Here is a 14411-nt window from a genome sequence, read left to right on the forward strand (position 1 = left end):
GCGATGGCTGTGTACCGCGCAATGTGAACAAATTTGAGCAATATAAGAAAGTGTGTTTGAATATAAAAAATATTTTTTTCTGATCAATGAAAAATTATATCGAGTTATATTAGCAATGAATGAATTGTGATATTTAATTTTCTTCGATATATCGTCGGTTGCACTTGTTCGTGCTCGTCGACGGTACGTAGCCAACGCTAGCTCGACTATATGGGTTCCGTGATTGGCCAATGTTTTTTGTTAATAACTCGTTACAACAAAGTTGTAACGAGAGTTTTTGCAAAGGAAAATGTTACTTGAAATTACTTCAAGAATCTTTAATTAATGTTCCAATATTTTTGGAACACCCTGTACATGTTTGATTATTAAATCCAAATAGAGGAATTATCTAGTATGACTGTTTCTATTATTTCTATCATAATTTCGTAATCTATCTTCATCATATGATTCAATTTAATTTATCTTTTAATATTCATTTTATAGTATTCTATATAATGCACAATTATAATTTATATATATATAAAATACGTAAAATAAAATCTCGTCCACGTATCATAATATCAGTAACAATTTTCGATAATAAAATTCTAAATTTGAAATATAAATATATAACGATAACGAATAACAATTAGATTTAATTAAATTTGAAAATCTGAAAATCGAAGAAGTAAAATTGAAAATTTCTTGAGGAATTAAAATACTTTGAATTTTAATATTAAGGTTATTGGCATAAGAATCAAGAAGATCGATGTATAAATACGTAACAATCAATTATTAAAAGTGATTAACGAATCTTTCTCCTCAGAGAAACTCTGGAGAATTCCGTCTAGACAATAGTCTACTTCATGTAAATGAGTGGCATTCATAGCGATAAATTCTTTTTTTTTTTTTTTCACTTCTATCATATCGCCACGATTCTTCCTATATATCCATTTCGTTCTTTCCAAAGCGAATAACACTTTCAGCAATCTCGATGGAACTTCACCGACACTTGACCTATTTAAGTGTGGTATTAAGTTTATCGAGGAACAAATAACTTGTATTATACAAGCGATATATGGAAAAAGAATAGCGGATAACGAATTATAAAACAAAAAGAAAAATGTATTACGAATGTATACATTTACATGTGACACATTAATAATACATTTATATAATAACACATTTTTTGGTTCAATGAATGACATATCGTGAATACGTGTCTTACGTATATGTTTATTACGTCGTGCAAAAAATTCTAAAAAATAAATTCATTGGCATGTTTTCAAGTATTAACGTTTATATTAACGATTCTTCACTTGTTGTAGACGATTGCATAGCTCTTGTAAAGTGACTGATAACGATAGAAATTGTGTGATTTAAAACTTGAGATTTCTAAATTTCAAGAAATTTCAAATGTTTCGATTCATACAGATTTAAATTTTGAATTGAATTTCTGTTATTCCACAATAAAAAAAAAAAATAACTTGTATAGAAAATAATTTATGATTCATTGATTTCGATAATTTTGTAATATGTTACAGAGAAAAAGATTTTCAATTTACAAAAAGAAAAAATAATTATACAGAAAATACAAGATTCTTTGCAAATTTAGAAAAAAAAAAATAATTTAAATTTAAATTTTTCAACAACATATATATTTCAACAAAAAAAGAAGTTATATAAATTCATCCTTCAAAGACTTTGAATCACAATAACGAAAATATTCTATTGAAATAATAAACAATTCCAATGTATTATTGAAAGGTCATTTATCACGATATATCTCGAATTATCTGATTATCACAAGTAGAATCAAGTATTCACGACATAAGAAAGATAAAAAAAAAAAAAAAAAAAAATTTCAAAACTACGTAACACTTATTCCTAAATTCTGATAATCGTCCAGACAACCGAGATGATTTCGCAAATACACGAACCGTGTAATATCGATCGTAGACCGATAAGTAAATACTCGTCGGGATAGATATTTTCTCCATTTCCATCGAGAAAAATATTTTCAAACGATTCGGAAATTTGCAGGATGCCGCGACAGCCACTCCTTGAATCTTGAAATCCGAGGAAAGGCAGGTCGAAGGAGGAATGCGTGCCCTTGGAAATTCCCTTTCTCCACGATTCGAACGATAATAATTTTTCCAAGTATTATATACCAACATTCTGCAAGGAACAATCTTATATATACATGTATATATATACATATATATCGACGACGAATTGAAATTGATAGAAAGAGGGATGGAGGCTATCTTCGAGGATTAGGTCTTGCTACGAGGCAAAAGAAAAATATTGGCGGCGAGGGTTGCCTGTATACGTCAACAAAAGCGGCGGCTGACTGCCGATCGACTTTCAGAGCTGTTTCCGTGTAAGCTTGGCGAAGGCCCCCTTGGGACACCGAGTGCACTCGAACGTCGATCTCCCATTCGATTTATTCTGTCTCGAAATGTGTATTGGTACACAGTAGTCCACCTCCGAGTGCCGTTCACTTGGATTCGTCGGAAGAGAATTTTTTCGAATGCGAAATATTAACGTATAGTTAAGTCGTGGAAAGTATGGAAACGTTTCGATTGGTTGGTTCTTGTCTAAGTATGTAAGGATGGAGCGGAACGTTATTGGGTAAAAGGTATTTAGAATTTTTATATGAAAAAAAAAAAGGATATTTCTTTCGTTTTTGGTTCTAAAAAATATAAAAATATGAAGTAAATAAGTATTATTATATTTATACTATAAAAATTGATTGATATAAAAATATCGATTGAATTAAAAATAATTTAATGAACAAATTTCAATGGATATTTTTGTATATCAATTTTAATTGTATGTATCAATTTGAGAAACAAAATTATTGAAATAATCAATTTGAGAATTTCCATATGATGACTCTGTTCATTGATCATTTTTAAAATTGGATAAGAAATACTATTGATTGTAATGAATTTTAATCAATTTAATGTTTCTTAATCTTCTTAAAAACGAAATTTTAAACAAATAAATTTTAATTTATATTTATTACTTATTATACGTATTGTAATCTTTTACTAATAATTTAATCTTAATAAATTTTCAATTTTTATTTTTTTTGAAAACCTCAAACGAAAAAAAATTTTACTTTTTTTCCCAACTTATGTTTATATTTAAAATTATCATTTATACGTGAAAGAAAATTTAATTTTATTAAGAGCATAGTGTTTTTCGAGAGATAAGTTCTATTCGAAATTTAACTTCATGTGTCAAATTTATTTCAAAATAATTTATGCAATAAATATATAATATCTTAGATAAAATAATATTACGTATAATTATTGATTGATCGATAAAATTCTTATCGATTCAGTTGAAGGTTATCAAGTGGTATTAAAAAAGGAGAACGCATGTTAATATATACACATACATATGTATGTATGAATAAAAAAGTAGAATTTCAAGCAAGAAACTGAGAATCGAAGACGAATGGCAAAAATCTGTAATAATAATAAAACATATGTATGTACATCTTCTGTAAAACGATTAATATGTAAAATTAAAAAAAAAAAGGGAATAACAGTAATATAGCAAGTATAATATTGAAAAATTATAAAGGAGAAGAGAAATAATGAAAAAAATAGATGGTCCATTATTTTTGAATAGTTACCAGTTTACCGAGAGAATTACGAAAATGAATAGTACGAAAATGAAAAGAACGTAATTTGACGAAACGAAAAAACCCCATAATGGAACATTGCGTATCAAAACGATAACCATCACGTTATGGAACTCGTTAATAACGTCACGTTACCCTGCAATTTACATGCAAATGTCTCGATACAAGGCAGAAAAATCTTTTTTACTCTTTTATTTGAATAATTTCACTTGAAATTTATATCGGTTTAATTCTTGCAACTTTCAAAATATAAGTAAGATTCGAATAAATCAGGTCGATTTCTAAAATTTTTATCTTAAATAAAAATATTCATATCATTATTATCGATTTATATATATATTTTTAATGAAATTCTACGACAAATATTATGTATATTATGTATGAGACAGAATTCCCTCTGGGACCATGCTACGTTACGCTCCTGTACCTTAAACTCATCTCTCATGCTTATGCCACCACCTTTAGTCGCATGGTATAAACAGAGGATGTGTGCTATGTTATAAGAGTTTCTATTTACGTTTACTCTCGGTGTAGAGGTATACCGGCTCGATCGATTTTTCGATTGGGTCGCCGTGAAATATTCGGCAATGTTTAGTTTTGTCAACCAATATGCCTCGATATGGCCATTGAAATTCGAGCGAAACGTTGAAATTTCCCAGACGCATGATCTTATCATTTTTAACGCCTCGTGGCATGTTTCATCGAGGTCGTCGTGCTTCCGAGGTTAAGTTCGACTGATATTCTCTGTGTCTTTCTTCTCAATATGAAACGAACATACTATTCAAAATCGTACCAATATGGCTTTCGATTCTTCTAAATTATTGCATTAATATAATAGTATTTGATATTTAATTCAAAAAATGCGGTTAATTATCATGTTTTGATTATGTATAATTGACAATTGACGGATTAGTATAGATTTTCCGATTTATATCTCAATAGTATGCATCCAACAAAGTGTCAGGCATTTTCTAGGACTTCCTTATTTCTTCCGCATATTAAGCGGTCAAAGTCTTCAGAAGTTGAAAGATTCTTTTCTCGATTAGACGTGTATTTTGTCGATTCAATCCGTTTAAAATGTAATTGACATATCAGAATGCAAGATAATAATGATATCTTGAAATAAGTGCTTTCATAGTTTTGAACAATTAGCTGTTGATTTATTGCTACCAATATTTATTTTAATCGATACAAGTATGATCAAATACAGTCTTATTCTATAATATAAATTTTAAAATAATTTGAAATTAAAATTTTTTTTTATTTATTTCAGAAGTCACAAAAAATGGCTTTAATATGGTACATTGGGATTATCACAATCCTAGGTATGTTGGAATAGTTTTTTATAAATGATATTATAAATAAAACTATAAAAGAATCTTAATTTTTTTGTATTATACTATATAACAATTAATATTTTAGTTATAGACAAAACACAGGCAGATTTTAAGGTTTCAACTCAAGATCTAACTGTTCATTTAAATAGTCAAGAATCATTTGATTTGTACCTGACGTAAGTATTTTTACATATAATAAATAAGCATATAACAACTAACTTTATCTAACAATAAGTATAAAATATAACATGTTTACTGAATAAAGTATAAAGACTCTATTGTTCATTTCACTATATAATCTGTATATTATTTATTTATATTATTTTTACATGCAATTGTTAATTCCATTGCTTTCATTATATCTTAATTTTAAAATATTCTTTCTAAAATATCATTTCAATTGATCGTTAAAATATTTTATCTAAAACAATAATATTGATAATATTTTATAATAATATATATAAAATAATAACATTTTAATTATTATCTTATAAATTATGATAAATTAAGATAAATGTTTTCTATGTTTTTTAATGCTTTAAATTAAATAAGAGATATACAATTATAATAACAATTATAATAATAATAAAACAATTATTTTTTATAGGGAAATGTTATCTGAAGATGTAGTTGTAAAATTCGAAGTGCAACATCAAGATTTAATTCGTATAAATCCAGACGAATTAAAAATTAATAAAATTGATATACAGAAGAATTGGTCTATAAGTGTAAAAGGTCTCAATGCAGGACATTCAATTGTTAGTGTTAATGTCATACCTAACAATGTTTTAAAGTATGTATACTCTTCTTTTACTTCTTCATGATAATAAAATATTTTTAAAAATTAAATTATTTAATTTATATTTTTTTGATTTGCAAATATATCATAAAGCAATACATATGAGAAAATTAATTTCTTTAATATTAAATGTTTGATTTTTTTATTTGAAATAATATAAATATTTATTTTTATGATTAAGATTTCAAAAGATTTTAATCAATATTACATTTATTAGTATTCAGTGGTTCGCAGAGATAGCCTTTTGACCTATACTTGTCATTAGCTCTTCTATTGAAAGTTCAGTCAGTTTGTGTTCATCTGTTCTGACTAGAACATGATACATTAGCTATTCATAACAAAAGTATTAATTTATTTATTTTTCAAATTTTACTTTAATTTAATGCATTTATTTCTATTAATTCTCATTTAAATATTTAACTTGCAAAGTATATTAAATCAAAATAAATTTTAAAAGTTGACATTATAATAATGACACTTTTTAAAGTGATTTTAATACCTCAAGATCAATTAAACAAAATTAATTTGAAGTAAGATTATAAATTTATTGTAATTTATTTTTCAAATTGTTTTACAAAGTTTGTGTGAAATAAATCACAATACTTAATTTTTTATATTTTCATAGTTTTTCAGATGCATTTGTTAGAGTGACAGTTGAAAAATCAGATATACTTTATCACATAAGTATTGTGGTAGGATGGTTTTACTTTTTAGCTTGGAGTGTGAGTTTTTATCCACAAATATACAGTAATTACAAACGCAAAAGTGTTGTAGGATTAAATTTTGATTATTTATCATTAAACTTAGTTGGTTTTATTATGTATGCACTTTTCAATTGTGGTCTGTTTTGGATACCAATAGTTGAGGTAAATTAATAAAGTGTAACAAATGCAATTGATCATGATTTTTTATTATAGGTTAATCTAATAATTATATTTTATAGCTTGAATATTTTAAAAGATATCCAAAAGGTTTAAATCCTGTACAAGTGAATGATATTTTTTTCGCATTGCATGCAACATTTGCGACTGTGATAACTATTATTCAATGCTTTATTTATGAGGTAATTGATTAAAATTTATTACGATTATTTTATAATTTTAAAAAATTTTTTACAAAATAATGAAAATATTATTTTTTTAGATAGGAAATCAAAGAGTATCTACTACAGCACGTATTATTCATGGAATATTTATAGTTTTTATTTTAATTTCTATAACATTAGCTATAGCAAATGTAATAACGTGGCTTGACTTCCTATATTATTGTAGTTATGTTAAATTGAGTATAACGTTAATTAAATATGTTCCACAAGCATTTTATAATTATAAAAGAAAATCCACTGTTGGTTGGAGTATTGGCAATATATTTTTAGATTTTACTGGTGGTATGTTATCAATGCTGCAGATGATACTCAATGCATATAATTATGGTAATGTATATAAAATAAAATAAGAAATATATAAAAATAAAAAATAGTATTCAATGAAAAATATTTAATGAATTATAATTTCATTTTAGATGATTGGGAAAGTATTTTTGGAGATCCCACAAAATTTGGTTTGGGATTCTTTTCAGTAGCATTTGATATATTTTTTATCATACAACACTATGTTTTGTATAGGTATGTACATTTTTAAATATTTCCTCATCATAAATCATTTTTTAATTAGAAAGAATTTTAAATTTTTGTAGTAGAAATAATGCTTGTATTATTAAAAAAAAATTATTAACATTAACGATTTTAAAGAATACTAAAAGTTGCATGTTTGTCTAATGCATTATTGAAATATTGATGAAAATTAGTCATTGGATTTATTGCATGTGTAAAAAGTAAATAACTTGCATGCTTCGTATATTTTATTCATTTAACTGTTTATATTTCATTATTTCATAACAAATTAAAATTGACTACATTTTAATATCTATAAACGTGATTAATAAAATTTATATTCAATATAGATAAATTCGGATGAATTTGATAGAAAATTTCATATGCACTACTTGTTACCTGCTTAAATCAATTCAATTCTTATACGTATGTACGTGCTTTTGCTAGTATGAATTGTAGATATGAGGCAGCAAAAAAATTTGTTTACAGATTTATCCATGAAAAGATGATTGACCTCAAACACAGAATATAAGAATCTTTCGTCGTCAATTTTATTTTAGAATCATTTCACAACCATACGCTTTTCCCTTCCAAGTTGCACGAGCTTGCAAAATCATAAATTCTTACAGAGTAGATAATGAGAATGCAAGAAGTATCGAAATACTGCATAAACAAGAGAATTCATATGACGAAGATTCGGGGCGATACCTGAAAGATACGTATTGTTGTGGTTTCCTAACTAGAATATCATAAACAAATATAATCTATGAAATTTCATTTCAATAGAAATGAAAATTCAAAGCTCAGTATTTAAAATATTTTAATACATATCGTTATCGTTATCGTATAACGTTAGATATACAAAATTTACATTCCATTCAAAATTTTGTAATATGTTTTTTTGTAAATGAGATTATTTTATTTTTAAATGTTCTAACGAATCTCAGTTGGTTGTTTATTATGCAATAAAAAAAATCCTTGCTTAATAGTTAGAACTGTATTAACATGCTAAACGATATTATATATATATATAAAATATTATATATACATAAAATAGAAAATATTATTATTTTCTATTTTTCATTGAATAATTATAAATATTTATCCAAAATTTTTAAAAATTATTAAAAACTGTGATTATTCGTTGTTTTACATTTGTGTACTTATTTTGAAACTATAATAAAAATTATTTGCATGTTTTTGTGCATTTTAGTCTAATGATAAATTATATATTTAGTTTAATGAATATTTAAAAATCTATTTCATAGATATGATATAGACATATTTCAAAATTAAACATTTTAAATTGTAGTTCGTATCTTGATGCTGCAATTAAAGCATGCAGCATGTTTTTTTTTTAAATCTGTTTTATATCAAAGATAAATTGTAATAAAATATATATGTGTGACTTTTTATACTTAATCATTGTAAAAAGTTTTTATAAATTCTATAATGATTTTCATTATAGTCTAATTTCTACAAAGCGAAACAATAAAATATTTTGCCATAATTGTTTTGGTATAAAAATATTGGCTTTAATATTTTTAAATCGTAAGAAAATTAATATTTATATAAAAGATGTGTGACGATTTAAAGTATATCTGTTTTGCATGTGTGTGTATGTGCGTTGTGTGTATTTGTGTGTGTGCGATATGTGTGTATGCATATGAGCGTATTTTATTGTATTAAATTTACTAACATCACTAATCAAACTAACATTGTTTTGCAATGAGCGAAAGCTGAGAAAAAAAATAAATATCATAAATGTAGAATCATTCATTAGACAATTACATTTTTTTTTATTTATCCTTTTATTATAAAGAAAAGCTATATACAAAGCTATATTTAGTTTACTTTCCACAGGGATCGTAAAGAATATGTCGAAATACCTGGTAACAATTACGGAGAATCGCAAGAAAATGCATCAACTAGCAATATTGCTTAATTTTATGACACTAGTATCAACTACTTGCTTGTTTAGAATTACAATAAAGAATAATGTATTTATCTGTGATTCAAATGCGAAAATGAATAATGATCTTGATACCGATCTCATAATGCTTAATTTGAATACGTTAAATACAATTTTATTCTTACCATTATGTGATATTCATCCATAAAAATTGTAAAGCCATCCAATTATACAACGTAAAAGTTGCATCCACTTTGTTTAATCACTCATAAAGTCAAATAAGTCACTTTTTTTTTCAATAAAACTATTCATTTCACGCGCTTTGATTAAACGCTATATGAACTAATAAAACCGCCAACTTTTTACAATTAAAATAAATATCGATATTTCGATATTCGATTTTATGATACAGAGCCATCTATTGGTCACATAAAATGACACGTTCAGGTTATGCATGTATTGTACGAAGTTATTGATATTAATCCAAGAAAGAGGTAAGTCTAGTTTATTTTTAATTATGTAAATTTATAAAACATTATTATTAAATATTAAATAGAGAATGTAATATTAATGAATATTAATTTTGGTAATTATGATTCAAAAATGAATTTTAATGTTAATGTTGAATATAACCTCTTTTTATAGTTGTTCAATAATGCATATATTTGAATTATAAATTTTATTTATTATATCAATTTCTTAATATCATAATTTTATTGATATTATAGTGATAGAAAAAATATATATTTAGTAATTCTTTAAATGTATATTCATATTTCAGAATGAATATATTTTCAATTCTACAACCAATGCAGAAAGTATTATCACTTCATAGAAATCTTAATTGTTGGACAGCAGCAATAACAAAAAAGCATAGAAAACTATATTTAAATACTTTTCCAGTGTACCTTGTTTTACCAGATGGTAGTAGTATTAACATTGAGTATGAAGAACCAAGAAAAATAATTACTCTTCCTCTTGATCTTAATATTCTTTCTCAAGAAGAACGTCAAAGTAGATTGGAGAAACGTAAAAAAATAGTTAAGGTAAAGACAATTGAGGAATACCAAGATGAATTTGATGAAACTCAATTTTACAAATAATATATTGCATTATATCATTTAAAATATTATACTTTCATATATAAAATAATGATATATATAAAATAAATTATTCAATTTTTTATGTTTTTTTAATTGTGAGTAAATATAAATCTTAAACTAATCTTAAAATAATCTTGTTATAAGTGAACATATGTATACATATATATAAATGTTATTTAAAATAAAATGATAAGTATATTTAAAATCAATTATGTATTATATTTCTGTTTATTATAAATAATATGAAAAAAATATAAATATATGTAATAAATAATTTCAATGCATTAAATATAGCAAAAATAATTTCTAAAATAACTTTACTTTATTTGATAATGTGATAATAATATGATCTATTAACATCTTTTATAACATTGATTTAATATAGAATATGATTTAATATGAATAATATAAAAGCTATTATAAATGATACATCCCACACATATAAAAACTATCATAAATATGATACAATTATCAATAGAATAGTGAAAGTAACTTATAGTTTTTTTTACATTTAATAAATATCTCAATCAATTTTTTTTTTTTGCTCACATGTATTAAAACAATAGAAAAAAATTGAAGATATCAAAAAAATTATCCTATGCATTCACTATTTGTAAAAAGAAAAATTCAAATTAATTCATGTGAAATTATTGCATTGATTATTATCTTTGATTTGTTTTTTAGCTTTACTAAATATTATTATGAAGTATTTAGTAAATTTTCTCTAGGTATTGTATCTAAATGCACATATCTAATTTTGCTAACATTGTGTTAATTGTAAGTCATTATAAAAAAAAAGATCATAAATGTACCTTCTAGTAATACAAAAATGAAAATAAAATTTATAAATGCCATATCTCATTATTTAAAAAAATAAACAAAAATTATTAAGATTATTTATCATATTTTCTTAAAAATTAATTGTTGCTTTAAATTAATTTAATTTTGTTTTGAATGAGTTTGTTTTTAATGAAACAAAGATACTACAAATATAAAAAAAAAAATTATTTTTGTTACAATTTTGATATAAAGATACGAAATATAAATAAATATAAATAAAAATAAAAAAAAAGAATTTTGAAAGATATAATAGAAGTGATAAAACAAGTAAAAAAACAATTTGATGCCTTTATTGCATTAATCAATCTCAATTAATGATTATTTACCAAATTGAGCTGTTATGGGAATATATCTCATGGGAAAAAAGATAGATCCAAGAGTTCATTTTCATTTTCTATACAATGATATAATATTTAGTAATGCGCAGTTCGTATGTCATTGTGCGGATGCTTTCGATATTAGTGAAACTCCTCTATTGCGACAACCTAAGAAATTTAGCAGTCTTTATTAGGCAACAATATACAGTAACCATAAGGTGCTAGAACGCATTAAGAATTAAATAACAACGGTTTGCTGCACATCTAATAATTTCACGCGACAGGAAAATAATAAAATTACTTCTAAAAATATTCGAACAATGATATATTTTATATCTTTTTTATTATAAAATAACTATAACTATTTATCATAAAAATTTTGTAATTTTTGCAGTATATTAAATTATAACATATAAATATTAGAAAATAGAAAATTTTTGATGTATAAACAGTTGTTTAAATATTTAAAAGTAAATAAAAAAAAGAAAAAAAATTTTATAAAAATTTTTTTATAAAAGATTCATTTAAGATGAATATTGAGATGAATATGAGATATTTTAAATTATGTGAAATTTTAAATTAAATGAATTTATTATTAAAATTTTATTATTATTAAAAAAGCTATTTTTTATTTTTTATTAGACAATTTTTCATTTTTTTTTATTTGATACTAGAACTATCAAATATAAGTTTCAGATTTTTTTATTTTATAATTATTGAAAAAGTATAGATTTTTTAAAAAAATTATTTTATTTTATTGAAATAAAAATAGCTATTAAAATAATTATATAATTTATCTATTTTCATTATATTAGCTTAATTCTAATTATATAAAAAATATTTAACATTAGAAACCTATATCTCTAGAATTAATTATTGTTTTTTTTTTTATGGTTTATTTATTTTATGGTTTTTTATTTTTTTTATTATACAAAGAATCATTTTTTTTAAATAAAATTTAAAATAATTTTAATTTAATAATAAAAATAACATATGATTATTTATGTTATTTTTTTTTTAATTTGATTAAATATTTTAACAAATTTAAAATGCATTTTCCTTCGATCTTATAAATTAATCGCTGATTTGAATTAACTATCTGAATTAACTATCTATTTTTAACAATAACTATACATCATTTTCTTAAACAAAAGTTTCTCTTTTATTTTGGAATATAGTCTTTCTCAAAAGTTTTCCTCTTTCTAATAACAGAATTCTATTATTTAATATACAAAATGTTTTATTTTAAAACAATAACAGTATAAAAATGAAATAACATACTTGAAAAACAAAATCTATCTGAGTTTCGTGAACATCCCAAAACAAATAATAAAAAAGCTCTTTGAATGTTCGTTGAAGTGATCAACTACGGAAAGCAAACTTGTCATCGATGTCATCTTGATTAAATTGCGATGGAGGAAATGGTTGAACCATCGGTAGACATGGCGAATAAACAGTTTATAGCAGGTAAAGAGCCACGGTACACCATGGTGGGAGTCAGTTCTGTTATAGTAGGCCACGAGGTAGCAGCTCTGGTGTTCCTGCAGGTGTAGACTACCGATTGCACGAACTCTCTCTTAGTTTCTGCTGGCGCTTCAAGCCTCTCGTCTTGATGAACTGCGCCTTTCCGCGAAAACTCGAGATCGCTTCGAAAGCGATTTGGACAATGAAAACGTGAAATTCGTGCAGTATCGTGCGATATATCGATAATCGAATGAGCCACTCGATACCTAGACAATTAATAATTTTATCGATTTCCATGCATCAGTTGTGTTCATCGAAAGATTAGCCGGTTGTATATTTGGTTATTATTAATTCTGATTTTTAAATAGTGAACTATTAATATGGAACGATATTATATTTATCGAGTGTTCATTGATCGATAATGCGATTGAATCTTATTGTTAAGTGTTTGATTTATAGGCGATCGATAAACCATCGAAACAATATTTTTAAGTAGAATTGCAGAATACATGAGCTGTGTACTTAATTTTTGGTCGCCTGAGCGTTTAAAGGAACGTCGAGCCTTTAGAAGGAGAAAGCAGAAGAAATTGAACAGTTCAGCAGCTGAAAAAAATACCACCTTTCCTTGACAGTCATTGTTCGCCGAATTCAATAATTTTTTATTTTTTATATTACGAATAATTTTTCACGAAAAGAAATTTTTTTTTAAATTAATATTGCAATGAAAAATGTTGAAAAATTATAATGAAATGAGAATCAAGTCGTAAAGGACGAAATAGAATATTTTTTTAATAATTAAGAAAAGGAAATCGATAGAAAGAAACGTAGAAGTATATTGATCGAGCGAATCACGACAGCTTCGATCGATCGTTTATTTTTTTCATTCGTACGTCAAACTTTTAACAATTTCGCCATTGTTTTTAATAATTTTTCGTTGGATATTGAAGCTGTCGAGAGTATGAAAGAACATTGGTCTTTATGAGTTTCAAAGTTTTTTGATGCAATCACAGTGAAACACGTGCTTTATTTGGATTTTTCAATTGGTATGTGGACGATGGACTTTTGAAAGAAAAAATCAAGCATTTCCTGCTGATCCACGAACGTGAGATGTTTAGCAAACTCCTATTGAGTTTTTGGATACTCAAATGCATCAGCCTTTATGGTATGTTTTTTAATTATTTTTAATATTTTTCAACTATAAATAATTAAATATAAAAATATAATTTTTAAATCAGATTTAATTCTTTAATATTTATATAACTATATGAATAATAACTATATTATATATAACTATATTAATAATATTATATGAAATATATAAATATTTACTTATATAATATTGATAAATTATATTGATATAAATTAATTATTTATTAATTATTAGAAAAAA

General features: G+C 24.4%; 3 protein-coding genes across 8 annotated transcripts in view; all 3 read left to right on the forward strand.

Annotated features, from left to right (window-relative positions):
• Positions 1–9542, forward strand: part of LOC102674876 (cystinosin homolog) — a 27727-nt gene extending 18185 nt beyond the window's left edge. For 2 of the 6 annotated variants that reach the window (XM_031510131.1, XM_031510132.1), the window contains exons 3-10: positions 4911–4962; positions 5060–5150; positions 5582–5767; positions 6399–6639; positions 6717–6836; positions 6917–7205; positions 7295–7397; positions 8015–8581. In XM_031510131.1, coding sequence (XP_031365991.1) covers positions 4923–4962; positions 5060–5150; positions 5582–5767; positions 6399–6639; positions 6717–6836; positions 6917–7205; positions 7295–7397; positions 8015–8138 — 1194 coding nt within the window. In that variant the 5' untranslated portion in view covers positions 4911–4922 and the 3' untranslated portion in view covers positions 8139–8581. Of the gene's footprint in view, positions 1–4094; positions 4361–4388; positions 4832–4910; positions 4963–5059; positions 5151–5581; positions 5768–6398; positions 6640–6716; positions 6837–6916; positions 7206–7294; positions 7398–7874; positions 8582–9248 lie in introns of those variants that run through there. The other 4 variants (XM_031510130.1, XM_006614996.2, XM_006614995.2 and 1 more) reach the window with 4 other exon arrangements.
• On the forward strand, positions 9482–10478 carry LOC102674741 (39S ribosomal protein L55, mitochondrial). Its single transcript, XM_006614994.1, has 2 exons — positions 9482–9791; positions 10079–10478. Exons 1-2 carry the CDS (start codon positions 9748–9750, stop codon positions 10398–10400), a joined length of 366 nt encoding a protein of 121 aa, XP_006615057.1. The 5' UTR covers positions 9482–9747; the 3' UTR covers positions 10401–10478.
• A 2913-nt stretch (positions 10479–13391) lies between these two features.
• The window catches only part of LOC102675231, a 34725-nt gene continuing 33705 nt past the window's right edge, over positions 13392–14411 (forward strand). Inside the window, exon 1 of the mRNA XM_006614997.2 lies at positions 13392–14183. Coding sequence (XP_006615060.1) covers positions 14129–14183 — 55 coding nt within the window. The 5' untranslated portion in view covers positions 13392–14128. The remainder of the gene's footprint in view (positions 14184–14411) is intronic.

Source organism: Apis dorsata, unplaced genomic scaffold, assembly GCF_000469605.1.
Source record: "Apis dorsata unplaced genomic scaffold, Apis dorsata 1.3 scaffold_207, whole genome shotgun sequence".
Taxonomy (NCBI): domain Eukaryota; kingdom Metazoa; phylum Arthropoda; class Insecta; order Hymenoptera; family Apidae; genus Apis; species Apis dorsata.

Bases quoted from the DNA above. Each gene is read 5' to 3' on its own strand.
- LOC102674741 (XM_006614994.1), top strand. From the start codon at position 9,748: ATGCATGTATTGTACGAAGTTATTGATATTAATCCAAGAAAGAG. The intron at 9,792-10,078 runs GTAAGTCTAGTT...TTCATATTTCAG, and splicing joins GATATTAATCCAAGAAAGAG to AATGAATATATTTTCAATTC.